This window comes from Chelon labrosus (genome assembly GCF_963514085.1).
Source record: "Chelon labrosus genome assembly, chromosome: 13".
In the NCBI taxonomy this organism is placed as follows: domain Eukaryota; kingdom Metazoa; phylum Chordata; class Actinopteri; order Mugiliformes; family Mugilidae; genus Chelon; species Chelon labrosus.
This window is the reverse complement of record NC_140346.1, coordinates 5,125,850-5,139,042: the sequence shown is the minus strand read 5'-3', so window position 1 is coordinate 5,139,042 and position 13,193 is coordinate 5,125,850. Positions and strand designations below refer to the sequence as shown.

General features: G+C 42.0%; 1 protein-coding gene across 1 annotated transcript; it reads left to right on the top strand.

Moving 5' to 3' along the window:
• The first annotated feature begins 422 nt into the window (after positions 1–422).
• Positions 423–11,944, top strand: sh3bgr (SH3 domain binding glutamate-rich protein). The gene is made up of 10 exons (XM_084558121.1): positions 423–714; positions 1,887–2,072; positions 2,303–2,383; positions 3,623–3,688; positions 5,417–5,629; positions 6,164–6,193; positions 7,192–7,215; positions 9,848–9,883; positions 10,428–10,490; positions 11,410–11,944. The coding sequence occupies exons 1-9, from the start codon at positions 670–672 to the stop codon at positions 10,443–10,445; spliced, it is 699 nt and encodes a 232-aa protein (XP_084414247.1). The 5' UTR covers positions 423–669; the 3' UTR covers positions 10,446–10,490; positions 11,410–11,944.
• Positions 11,945–13,193: the final 1,249 nt, after the last annotated feature.

Below are 13,193 nucleotides of genomic sequence, written 5' to 3'. Positions count from 1 at the left end.
GCCCCTTTTCCCAGTAACTATACTCCAACAACACATTTATATGGAGGCATAAGAGCAAAAGGGAGCACCATAATTTTGTTGTATGCTTGCAGTGACAATAAAGTGGCTTCCGTGTTAGCGGTGTAACTTCCAGACATTTGTTGCATAGATCAGATCACAGTCTCTGTGACAGATTTAGACTATGGACACTCGGCTTGACCATATTACTGTAGAGATTATATGAAGTGTGGATCAGGTGCCCAGGCAGTCTGGATGTTGCTCAGCGGGAGCATGGTCTAGTTTGTAGCAAGCATCTCGTTTTTGTTTTTTGTTTTTTTGCGTTTGAAAACCGGACAGATTTACAGCCTATAGTGCTGGTCAGTGCTATTTCTGTCCATATAAGCACTCGGCGAGGAGTTGGACACCGACTTCAGTGTCCTCTGCGCCGACAGACAGCTGAAGTTGCCAATCAGTTTGTGTGGCGCTGCGTCCCCATGGGGCCAACCCTCCAATCCCTCACTAATGGGGCATGGAGACAAAAATAACCCCCAGCACTGTGTGTGTGTGCGCGCGCGTGTGTGTGAACTCCGGGCTATGACTCCGTCCCGGGTTCGCTCTAATAATAGAGGCGACTGCCTGCTCCTTTAAGAGCCTACTTGTTGCATACTCTACAAAATATACCGCAACAAAATGGTTATCAAAGTATTCCTCGCCTCCTCATCGGGATCCACGGCGGTAAGCTTTCAGCCACACCGACTGGTTTTTGTTTAGACCGAACTTTCCTGCATCTTCACCGGACTGTCACCCGCACTGACTCAAGAGCGCTAAAACTCGAAATCAATGTGACTTGCCTTTCATTTCTCATACTCTAAATCCCACTTTCAAGTGTGTGGCTTGATTTACGTTCAGATCGGTGCTTGAGCTGCTTCACTTCTTTTGTTTCATTGTCTCGCATGTCGGTGTGATTCACATGCAGAGCTTTCTAGAACAGGGGCTCCCAAAGTTTTTCAAGTCACGGACCCCAGTGAAGGCTCTTTAGACCACTCAGCTTGCTTTAGAAAGGGTTTATTTTTTTATTAGTGATCAGATAAACCTTGACGTAACTGTTGACTGAGTTGGTGGTGTGATAAGTGCAGAGGGGAGGGTGGATTCAACCCTTAGATCTACTTTTGGCAAAGCTAAATAAGCAGTTTGAACCGTGTTGGCCCAGTTTGTAGTGTTGTCTCACAGCAGAAAGACTCTGGCTTTATCCTCTGAGTACACTTGTTTGCATGCTGGCCTGTCCCAAGTTTGTCTGCAGCCCAAATTAGCAGATGACACTTAATGGCTGACTGGGTTGGGTCTTAGAAAATTCAGCAGTGTTTATATTCTCATAATGTCTTTTTGCTTTTTCAAATCAAATTCACAGTTATTAGCTCTGTGGATAATGCCCGGTTATTTTTCTTTTCAACTTTATTAGATTATTGCTTAGACTTTGATTTGTCAGAAAATTAGGGGATGAAAATGAAAAATAAAGTGTCAAAATTCCCCACAGCCCAAAATGATCTTTTTATATCAAACTAAGAGTTCAAAACACAAAAATATTCAATGTGCAATAAGATAAGCAACATGTCTGGAGGTTAGAGAACCTGGGTAAAGCAAATATTTGGCATTTCTTCTTGATCAGCGAATCATTATTTTAATAGAAAGCCTGTAATTGTTTATTTGGTAGTACAGGAGAAACAGAACAGGAAAGGAGAGGTGCGTCGTCAACCGATTGTGAACCCCTGTTGTGATTTAAATGGTACAAATTTACTAATCGGTACATCAGAGTGCAGATTTTTTCTTCTTTAAACTCAAATTTGACTCCCTGCACAGTGGGTGGTAGTTTTCTTAAATCGCATGCTGTTAACTTGTCTGCCCTCCAGATAAAGAAGAAGCAGCAAGATGTGGTTGGCTTCTTGGAGGCTCTTAAAGTGGACTACACCCAGCTGGACATCGCCTGCAATGAGGACAACCGCATGTGGATGAGGCAGAACGTCCCTGCGGAGAAGAAGCCCGCCAACGGCATCCCTCTCCCCCCACAGATCTTCAATGAAGAGAACTACTGTGGGGTGAGTATTCATGCATTCATAACGAGGACGCATTATGCTGGTGTTTATTAACCTGTGGTTGGCCGCAGAATGTGGGTTCCTAAGCAGCAAAGCTCAGAAAATACACTTAAATGTAGGTCATGGACCATGGAAAGTTGAATCAATCAGATAATCTTTCTTCATTTAGACATTTTGAGAGCAAACAGCACCGATGTTGTTCATTGTCAAGGAATGTTTCTCTTTTTGTGCAGGACTATGACACATTCTTTGATGCCAAGGAGGACAACTTGGTGTACTCCTTCCTGGGGCTTCCCCCTCCTCCTGGGTCAAAGGTTAGAACTACTGTCTATTTTCTACTTTGTAAAACCACATACCTTGAATTTATTTAACCAAATCCTTGATACAGCCTTTCTAGATAATTAAACTCAGTTGAACAAATTCTAATTTACCCCTCTGCAGTAAGTCTTCTTTTTGCTGTGAATTTTCTAATTCTAATTCAGTGTTACATATAATATTATATATAGTGATATGTACAAGTACAGTGTATCCAACAGTAAAAACTAACAGAGCCCAAAAATGTTGCAAAGAATACCAATTTCCATAACTTCATTTTTCATGCCTATAGAGAGCCGAAGTCCCGCCCCTCTACTTCTTTCGAAAAAATATGAACGGCAGTCTATGGAGAGATAATAATTATTTTCTGGTCCCGATCGAATTGTGGCATGAATTTCACATATGATGTGTGTGAATTTAAAAGATAATTTTTCACGTCAAGAGATAAATTATTTGACGTAAATAAGCTGAACAACATTAGGTTTTGTATGAGATCGCTTAGTGAACTACATCTCTCGTCTCGAACAATGTACGTAACTAGAGAACTATGGCTGTCTCCTTGTTGAGCTTTACCGTCTTCTTCCAGGACAAAGGCAGAAGCATCAAACGAGGTGAAAATCATTATAAATCGGGTCATGTCGAGAGCTGTAGTTACACAAAGGGAGTTTTGGTCGGTTCTGTACACGCCAGCATGCGGGACTTGTAGTTCATTTAATTACGTATTTTCCATAGCGTTTTACTTAACTATCTTGCGACAAACTGTGACATTCTTGACATGTAAAATCATTTTTTATTCTGAAAAACAACATATGTATAATCCAAGGCACAAATCGATCGGGACCAGAAAATAATTTATCTTTCGCCATAGACTGCCGTTCATATTTTTTCGAAAGATAGGTCCCATAACCCGGAAGTAGAGGGGGCGGGACTTCGGCTCTCTATACCACAAAATCCAACTAAACGTTAACACTTCTTATTAACATCTGTTCAGACATTGGAAATTGCATTAACCAACAAATATTCCAGGCTTCATTTAAGATATATCACCAAATAATTATCGCAAACTTCTGTTATATCTTCCCAGTTTTTATTTTCATTCGCATGCCTGTTGTTTCAAGGAACCAATTTGAAGTGCTTGTATGACATCAGGGTATACTGTATGATTGGCAGGTAATCCCAAGAGTACATTTTAATCCCTGACAATGCTGTTGTTGAGCCTGATCCTTTCGTTCATACAGGAAGCTGACAAGGGGCTCATCGTGGAGAATGGGACGCATGCGGAGGGAAACCTCGATGACTCAATAGTAATGCCGTCTTTTTAGCCCCATTTTCCCCTCATGTTTTGTTTCTTTTCCCTTTGTCTCACTTCCTCCTCTTTCCATCCAGTACAACTTTCCTTCTGTCCGTAACTGTCGACAGACATTTGATTTCCCCACTCCTCCCCAGTCATCACATCAACTAATCTTTGTGTTGCATGAGTGAGACGTTCCACTTCGCAGTAACACAATAGTCCGAGTTCTTGTTGTAACACTGTGTCACTGCATTACTTTGTTCAGGCTGTTGTGAATCCTTTCCACACGTAGTGCTTTACAAAGTGCAGTGTGTTTGGTTTAATTTGTGAATGTTAATGTTTTTAATGCCTTTGTATGTAACAGTTTTCCTCCTCCTTCAAAAAGAGAAAAGGTCCTACTGGATCTCCAGTTACCACAGCTTAGAGACACATTCAGTTTTAGAAAGTTCAGCATTGACTATATTTACGATCAAATTACATTTTTGGAATGTGAGGACATGACCAAAAATTCCTACTAAGTAAGATTTTATGCCACTGATACAAGTATTATACACCATATTTACATGGCTTCAGAATTTGGAAGCATTTTTATTTATGTTTTTAACTTCTTTCAGACATGACCAAGTAAAAGAGGACTTAATGGATCTGATAGTTTTTGGTTTTTACGAGGACAGAAGACCTCTAAGCAGCTGAACCTATGTGATTTTTTTAATCCCACAGGTTGCAATACGGAGCTGCATGAAGAAAACACGAATTCAGTTAATCTACGCTGCATTTTGTTTCCAGGAGGAGCTCAGCCGCCTGCTTTTTCTTTCAGTAAACCTGGTTGGCTAGGCTGAGTAGAAGTACGGTCAGCGTATTGAGTGATAATATGGGTCAGCAGCAAAAATTTATTTTAGCTGCCTAAAACGAGACCCACCCAAAACAATAATCTGTTTAGAATATTATCACATCATTATTTGCAGTCAGGTAGCCTTTCTATGATCTCTTCAAAGGCACAAGACTCTATTGACAAAATCAGTCGTTTTACCTTGTTGAACACATGACTTGATGCGCTAACATTGACTATGGAGTCAGTATTGCACCAAAAATGACATGAGTATTGGTATAGATGTACAGAATTACACCGGATGAAGTAATACAATACATACACTGATTAGGCATAACATTATGACCACTGACAGTTGAAGTAAATAACATTGACCATCTTGTGACAATCCAATGTTCTGCTGGGAAACTTTTGGACCTGGCATTCATGTGGATGTTACTTAAACATGTAGCACCCACCTAGACCAGACCAGGCACCCCCACCCCATAGCAATGACACTCCTTGATCCTCAGCAGGATGCAGCCTGACACAGACACACACACAAAAACGAGGTAGCTTAATCTATAATAGACTGGCTCATAACACTACAAGACCAAATGTTTAAATTTACGGGGTTAAGGCTAATATATGTTACCGTTGAACAGATCTAGGGCAGGTGTTTCCCTTTGTTTCCAGTCTTTGTTGCTAAACTGAGCTAAGTTCATTGCTGGCTCTTGCTTCTCAAACCTCCCCTTTAAATTCTCTCCTCCACTTCATTCTACCTGTTAAACTAACACCTACACTTTAAGTTTCTAAACTTCTCCAACCGATGAGCCGACCATCCTAGCGTCATGCCTGAACAAATATTTCATTTGGTTTACTACACCATTTGTTTTCCTTGATCACACATTGTTGTTTTCGCCTCACAATAAGGAGGTTCCAGTGGAGGAGCGTAACGGGAAGGAGCACAGAGAGGAGGAGGCAGCTGATGAGGAGGAGGGGGCAGACGAAGGAAAGGCTGCAGATGATGAAGCCACGGAAGGAGAAACAGCAGGAGACCAGGCCCCCGCAAAAGAGGAGGAGGAGGAGGAGGAGGAGGAGGAGGAGGAGGCAGTGGAAGGAACAGACGAGGTTACAGAAGACACAGTAATTGCCACTTAACTAGAATCCAACCTCCTACCGCTTTGCCTCTTCCTCCATCCCACGAATGCTTTGAATTTTCACTCTTACACTGTATTATCATTCCTGGAATGCTCTGGTTTTCCTCCACTTTCCCTCTAATGTCCTCCTTTCCTTTAATACTTTAAGGTTTGCCTCCCTCTCAAGTTCCTGTCATCCTTGTGCTGCATCTCAAGTCTTTCCCTGGATTCAGACATTTACTAACCCACAATCTGCTACATTCCACCATTCTTCAGTACCAGTGGATAATTTATTTCTTCGTTATTGCATTTCTGACACTTTTAATGGATTTGTTTTGTTGTTTTTCTGGTTGATGACATTGTTATCACTCGCCTTACTGATGCAACCCTCCTTACTCTGCATATTCCTTCACTATTAACTGGGGGTCCTGCAAACAGAACCCACTGAATAATTCTGTGGATGCTGCTTTGTCTAAGTATGTAGACTGTGTCGGCTTCCGTCTTCTGACTTCTCTAATTGCTGTCTTATCTCCTCTGTTAGCAGGCCCAAGCAGAAGAGGAAGAAGAGCAGGTGAGTGTCTCAAACGTTTTCATAGTACTCATTAATTAAAGCAACAACAAATGGCAGTTAATACCAGCAGTTTGAACATTTGTACTCATAAGAAATGTCTTCACCTATTAAACATCATTTGTGTTTCATTGTCATTAAGTCCAGAAAATATAGAACACATTTTAACAACATATCATGCAAAATCCATCAGCTGGACGGACGTTCATTAACTCTTTCCTTCCATAGCTGGCGTTCCTGGTTCAGAGTGAGCGCTCTGACCAGTCCTTGCCGGCGGCCATCCATTTCCTAAAATGTTGCATAAATTGCTGATCACTAACACAGGCTGAACATTTAGGATTTCCATTAACTGACAGTTATTATTTTCCCCCAAAAGCTGCATCGAAATAAGCAGCACATATATTCTGCCGAAACGCTATTGGACAATGCACAGTTGTGCTCATTGTCGTTGTCGTTTTCAGTGATAAAAATGGGATTTCTACTTCTAAAAGAAAGCTCAAACGAAGGCTGCTGGACTTGTTTGAGGTTTTTAATTCCTATTAGCGAGGGTCCCTCTTTAAGTGTGAGTTTTTGCTTTTTATTGTGTTTGCCGAACTGTTTAATTTCACTTAAAAACAGAATCTTCAGGTCTATCCCTGTGTGCCAGACTCATGTGATAGAAAATACAGACTGTGTTATTAATTTATATTCCCTGGCAAAGGGGGGTTTATTGAGTTCTCACTGTCATACATCAGTTTTAACAGAGATAGGATGCATGCATTAATTCACTGACACGCTACACTAAGTCATCTCATTTCATTTAGCTTTTCGGAACTGACATGCTTCCTCCGCTCATGTTGCAGCCCATCCATCCGCTGACTCATTTAGAACTTACATGCATCACTCTCAGACATCTGTCTGCTGATGTTCGCGCCAGTCACGTTCCTTGTGCACACACACTATACGCCATTTGACCCCTTCTTTGCCCTTTTGTCCATGTCCTCTCGATTTGCTCCCTCCAGGAGGAAGAGGATTTGCAGTCAGAGGTAACTGTGCACCGGCGATCGCTTCTTTCTGCGGCTCCTCCGTATAGTCATCAGCAGTGTGGCTTTGATGTTGCAGAGATCTGGGAAGGCTGCTGTGGTCGTGGTTGGGGTGGGAGGAGGTCTTGTTCAGTGTAGTTTGCTCACGTTTCTTTCCTCTCCTTCTGCTAACATCCTCTTCCTCATTTCTTCCCAGTCCTCTAGCTGCTTCCTGACAACCTCAACTATCCCCGTAGTTTCCAATTCAAATCTTCTGTATGCCGCATGCATGTGGTGCTCTTTTGCTCCCCACACAGACCGCTGACCTGCTATTTATTATTTCTTTTAGGAGGAAGAAGAGCTACGACAGCTTGAGGTAGATTGACGTGATGAATTTTTCACCTGCCCCTAGCATTCATGACTTGGTCTTGCCTTTTTTTCCAGTCACATATCACTTAAAGTCATTCCTTCAGTTTTCTCTTGGACTAGTTGTTAGTACGTCATGTCATGAGTATTTATTAAACAAAAGGGACCAATCACATCATTGGATTAGTACCATTCAATTTGTGATAACAAGAGTAAAGTGTAATCTGTGTGTGCTGTCTAAGCAATTTCTTTGACGATAAAACTGTGATAACCAGGTATTGTTGTGAGGAAATTGCCAATATAAAAATAGTGGAGTTAGTACTTATTAGTCTCTTTCTTCACTAATGTGAGAACATTAGTTTGATAATGGTTTTTGATACAGAAAGTGCTTTGTGGGCTTCTTTTGCTCAAGATTTCAGGGTACATATAGGAGGACCTCATACGTCATTGTGCCCCACACCCTTAAAACAAACCCATGTCCTTTCTCTCATACTGTTCCCCCACACAAAGCCCTGAGCGCAGGGTTGCAAGTTACATACTTACAAGTCTGCCCATTATCCATTCAGTCCACTTTTCACACGGCATTGCTCAACTCAGGGGAAACTTCCCTAGAGAGTTCAGACTTAACAAAATCCCAAATCAGGATCTGCCTCCATTTGAGTTCATTAACAGGTCCAGGCTAAAAAAAAAAAAAACCCATCCCAAGTTGTAATTGCTGTCTGAAAAGTGCTTTGCCTCTCTGAAACATTCCAACCTCTGCCTGAACCTCTATCGCTTATGCAGCCCTGCTTTGCTTTTCCTTCTTTCCTATCTTCTTTTCCTTTCCGCCTGTTTTGTCGTTGTCCCACCTTTCTTGCAGGAGCAGGACAAACAAAGCAGTGAGGTAGTTTCTTGTAGTTTGTTTGTGGTGTCTTGTATTTTTCAGGCCTCTTAGACTTCCTATTCTCTTTCTCCCTCTTTCCACTTCTGTGTGATGCATGGATTCTTTTCCACGGAGATGCCTGGTGGTGTGCAGCATGATAAATATGATGCTTAAACCTTAAAGGTGGATTTAGTGTTGTAACACAAGGCCATATGCAGACCATTATGTAGATCTTTGCTTCTTTTTGATATTCACAAACCCCGATTTCATCCTGCTTAGGAAGAAGAAGAGGCTGACGCACAAGAGGTATATTCGTACAGTCTTTGTCCATGGATTTGCATGGAGTGAATCATGCTGCGGCTGGGATTTATGCGCATGATCTGATTAAAAAACAAAGACTGTATGCGCAAGTTGATGCGAACATTTCTACTGTTTCTTTCAAGGGCGGTTGTATGTCATGCAGTCCGGTGCACAATGTGGGAATGTGGCACAGATCATATTTTTATTAATGAGCATTATTTCACGGATGGCACAGTATTCGATCGGTGTTGTGGCGAACATGGTGACAAAAATATCCATAGAGGCACTTTTGCTGAGTCTGCCAGGACATTTTTCACGTGTTTGTTCTGATGTCTGAAGAACAGGTGGAAAGGTTTTTGTTGTGTTCTTCCACTCTGCCTGTGTGCACATGAGCATAACTCGGACATGCTTTCAGTTTGGTGACGTTGCACGTAGGGAAGGGGGGCGCGCCGACCTGACAGGGTGACAAGACTTTCTCTTTTTGTAAGCAGTCGTGGCTTTTGTTTCTTTTTGCCAAGAGCGCTCTGGACAAAGTGGACGTGGAGCTTAAGTGACAAGTTTGAAAGAGGACGGAGAAGCTGGAGCACACAATTTTATTGTGCAACACAGTAGGCAAGAAGAAAGAAAGCAAAGCACAAAACAATATGTGTTTCAAATTAGATGTCCCTCTGGATTATGACTTGCTGCCTCATTTGTTTCCAGTTTGTTTGGGTAATCACCGCCTTAAGTAGAGGGCCTGAATAGAATCAAGTGATTGTGGCGTCTTATTATAGATAATGATGTCAGCTCCCTTTGTCCCTCAGCGAGCGTGTTGTTTACTTCAAGAACTCAACTAAGAGGGAACAGTTCCCAGCCACGCAGTTTGACTGATAACAATTAACATGTAGTTTAAGATTTGAAAACCTCCTCTCAAACGGTGCACCGTCTTAAGCACCGTTCTTGTCTCACTTAGCTCATCTCACACACCCGTTAGTTTCCTCAGCTTCTCTCGACCCCTCTCGGATTACTCCCTCTCCATTTTTAACCCACCCCCAGTGCAGCCACTAACATGTGAAGTCCTCTCACCTTCTCGCCGTATGGACTTCACTCGACACCTCCCTCTTTCTTTTTCTTTTTAATGTGTCAAAGGAAGAAGAAGAAGAAGAAGACTTGGAAGAGACACAGGTAGTATTACAGCAGTTCGTCACGTCTGAAACTCTGTCGCCTGTGCTTGACATGCCTGCAAAACAAATATCTTGTTCCAGTCTTGTTAAGAGGGAAGATCTGTGTCGGACGCAAATACACAACAGTATTTTGGTAGCACACTCCCAGTACTGCCAGTCTGACTGGTGCAGTCTGGGTCTTTTTAGCGTTATAGTAAAAAGCTTGGCTTTTTATAACAGCTTTGTAAGACCAACAATTATTGCTGTTATTAATTGAACAAACTAAGCAGGTCCAGCTGTAACATTTTTCTTTTAAATCCTCCTCCACTGGATCTAATCCAGGTCACTGAGATGAAGGGTTCAAAAAAGACACATAGCCATGCTGGGATTGTCCCATTTTTCTACACATAAAACCATTTAGAATTTGATCATCATTAAAAACGTGTATTCCATAATCAACACAAATAATCCCTTTAAACACATTACAATACATTCTTGCTGACCTTCTACCTCGTTCACCTCTTACTAAGTCTGTGTTATCAATACGAGATTATTTGTTTTAACAGGAGGAAGAGGCTGAGTAGCTGAAACCAGATGACGTGGATGATGTTGACTTTACTACTGTCCAGGTAAAACGCTTTGTTTTGTTTCACTGCTGTGAATCAGTGCTATTGTGTAACCACAGGAGGGCAGTCTGACATTATGTGGCTTGAAAGAAGAACTAAAAGGACTTCTTCTTTTTGCTTTTATGTTCGGCACTACAGTCCATGCTTCTGCATTTATGTAACCAGATTAATTAAAAAAGAGAAACCTGAATTCAGAACTGCTGGATGTGTGTCCCTTCTGACCCAGCTATCAAATCAAAGGTGAACGCGCAGCAAGACAATTACTCAGCCTGTCAGTCTTACATTACATATTGAACCTGTGAAGCAGTGGCGTGTATTTACTGCAGTAATTCTCACATTACTAACAGTGAGACTCTCCCTGCTTTCCCTTTCGGATGGAGTTATTCTTTTGTTTTCCGTTGATCTGCACTTTGAGGTGTTCAATCAGCAGAAACTAAGCCTGAAGAGACCGTCACTGTGCTGGCTCCGACTGCAAACAGCTTCAGTGAGCACATAGGCTGCCTGGGGATCATTTGGAGCCACAACAAGAAACATCTCTCATTTCTCCCTTTTTTTGGCCCTCCAAGGCAATGCCAGTGATGATGATGATTGTGTTGATAATATTCCTAATCTTCAAAGCCTGTCTTATAGCTCCTCATTGCGTGTCAGGCATCTACAGCCAGCTGCAGGAGAAAGCTCTGAAGGAATGGCAGAGCTGGTCCCCCTCCTCCCTTTAGCTGTGTCCCAACCCCTGTGAGCCCCTGTCACGCCTTGTTAGAGGAAGCTGCTAAGTGAGCTTCAGATGTGCCTCCGGAGGAGGGGGCACGCTGGGTGGCACAGGCGTAGTGGTGGTGGTGGTGGTGGCAGCCTTAGCCACCCCCAACAACTAGGAAATGTGTGGCCTCGTTTTTTTCTTTTTTCATCTGCTTGTCTTGTGTTCCAGCCTGAAGGAGCTCCCCCTGATCCGCCTCTCCCTGACTCCTGACGCTTGACCCCCTCTGCTCTGTCACACAGCCCCTCCAAATAGGCTGCACCGGACCGTACTGGAAATACGTTTGGCCGCATGCTCGAAGGCAACATCCTAACTGAATACACCTCACCCACATGTGCCCCCCTCCCTTTCCTTTTGACTGCAATGTTGACTTAATTTTTATATATTTTTTGTGTAGAGACGTACTGTAATGAAAAATGCGCAGAGTAGCCTAGTGGTGCTGGTTTGTTTGTAACTTTTGGAAATTCTAGTTTTGTAACACAAAGAGGCAGTGACTCGTTTTATCAAGTGAATGTAAAAACGTATAATACTCAGACCTGTAATGGACCCATGAGAAAGAATATACGCACATATGGCACTATTGCAAACTAGTCCACCACCACTACAACTACTTCTGCCAGTACTGCTGTCTAATCAATGCACTTTGTTGAACGAAGAGTGAAACATGTGGCTAAGACTCGGATGCAATGGAAAATGAAATAAAGTAGACTGGTCATAAAACACCCAGCGCTTCTATTCTGTTTTATTTTAAACTCTTTTGTTGGTGTATTTTTAGATCAATAGAGCATTGTGCACAGTGAGCAGCGCAGACGCCTACAGGAAAGTAAATGCCTCGTCCCAAGAGACTCTGGGTAACATGCACTATTATTATCAGGTAAAAACTAATGGTCAGGCAGGTAGAGAACAATACTGCCTAAGCATTAATAATATGCTGAATATATGTACAATGGCCTCTTATCTGTGCAGGACCACCACCGTGCAGGAACCATAAATAAGAATGGAGGAATTGACTCTTTGTTTCAGTTAAGAGTCAAGACACAAATAGATGGAAACTTTGACATTGAAGGTGCAGTGGTGAAGGAAAGACTTAGATTCTTTAGTTAAATAAACGTTTGAACACTTTGTTAACAAAACATTATATTTTATAAGCTACTGGTCTGTCTCTTAATGCAAAATTAAAATTTAAAGAGCCACTAAATTTAACTGTCAAATAAATGTAGAGGCATAAAAAGCACAATTTTAGCCTGCGAACTGTTGTAGAAGTGGAGCGGAAGTATCAGGCAACATAAAATTGAAGGCACCCAAGCAAAGTACATGTACACCAAAGGTGTACTTATGAACAAAAGACGTTTTGGCAAAACACTGAACATAAATCAGATATGGCAGCTTCCTGGCTTTGACAAATGTGTGTTTTCTTTCCTCTAATTTTAAAAAACGACCAAAGCGTGTCTTCCCTGTGCCATATATCTTCTGTGTTTTTCAGATACGTTAGCCTGTGTGTCCAAATCCTTTCATTTGAAGAGGGAGGAGGGCTGTGTGAGGCCCCTGGGAAGTAGGGACTTGACAAGGGTCATTGTTTGCAGTCTGAGTAACACTCTGTATTTACATGCGTGTGTGTGTAGCATGGGGCAAAGTTCCCACAGAGTTTGGTAATATTTAACGGGACAGTTTTGGGTGACTGACTGAGGTCCTGGCATGAGGAAGAAGCAACATCGCTGCTATGTATCCAATGTGTCTTGACACTTCCTCCTCATCCACAGGGACTCCAGACTGAGGTGAGTCAAACGGACACATTAATCGATATTTGTTGTGACTTGGATTCTAATTTAATTCTTTAGAACTGTATTTGACTTCATGGGAAATTAACAGTTCAGAGACAGATGGTTTCATCGAGTTACTTATGCACAAGATCTCAGTGATTTAATTCTGTAACTTGTTGTGTTTCTAAGCATGTA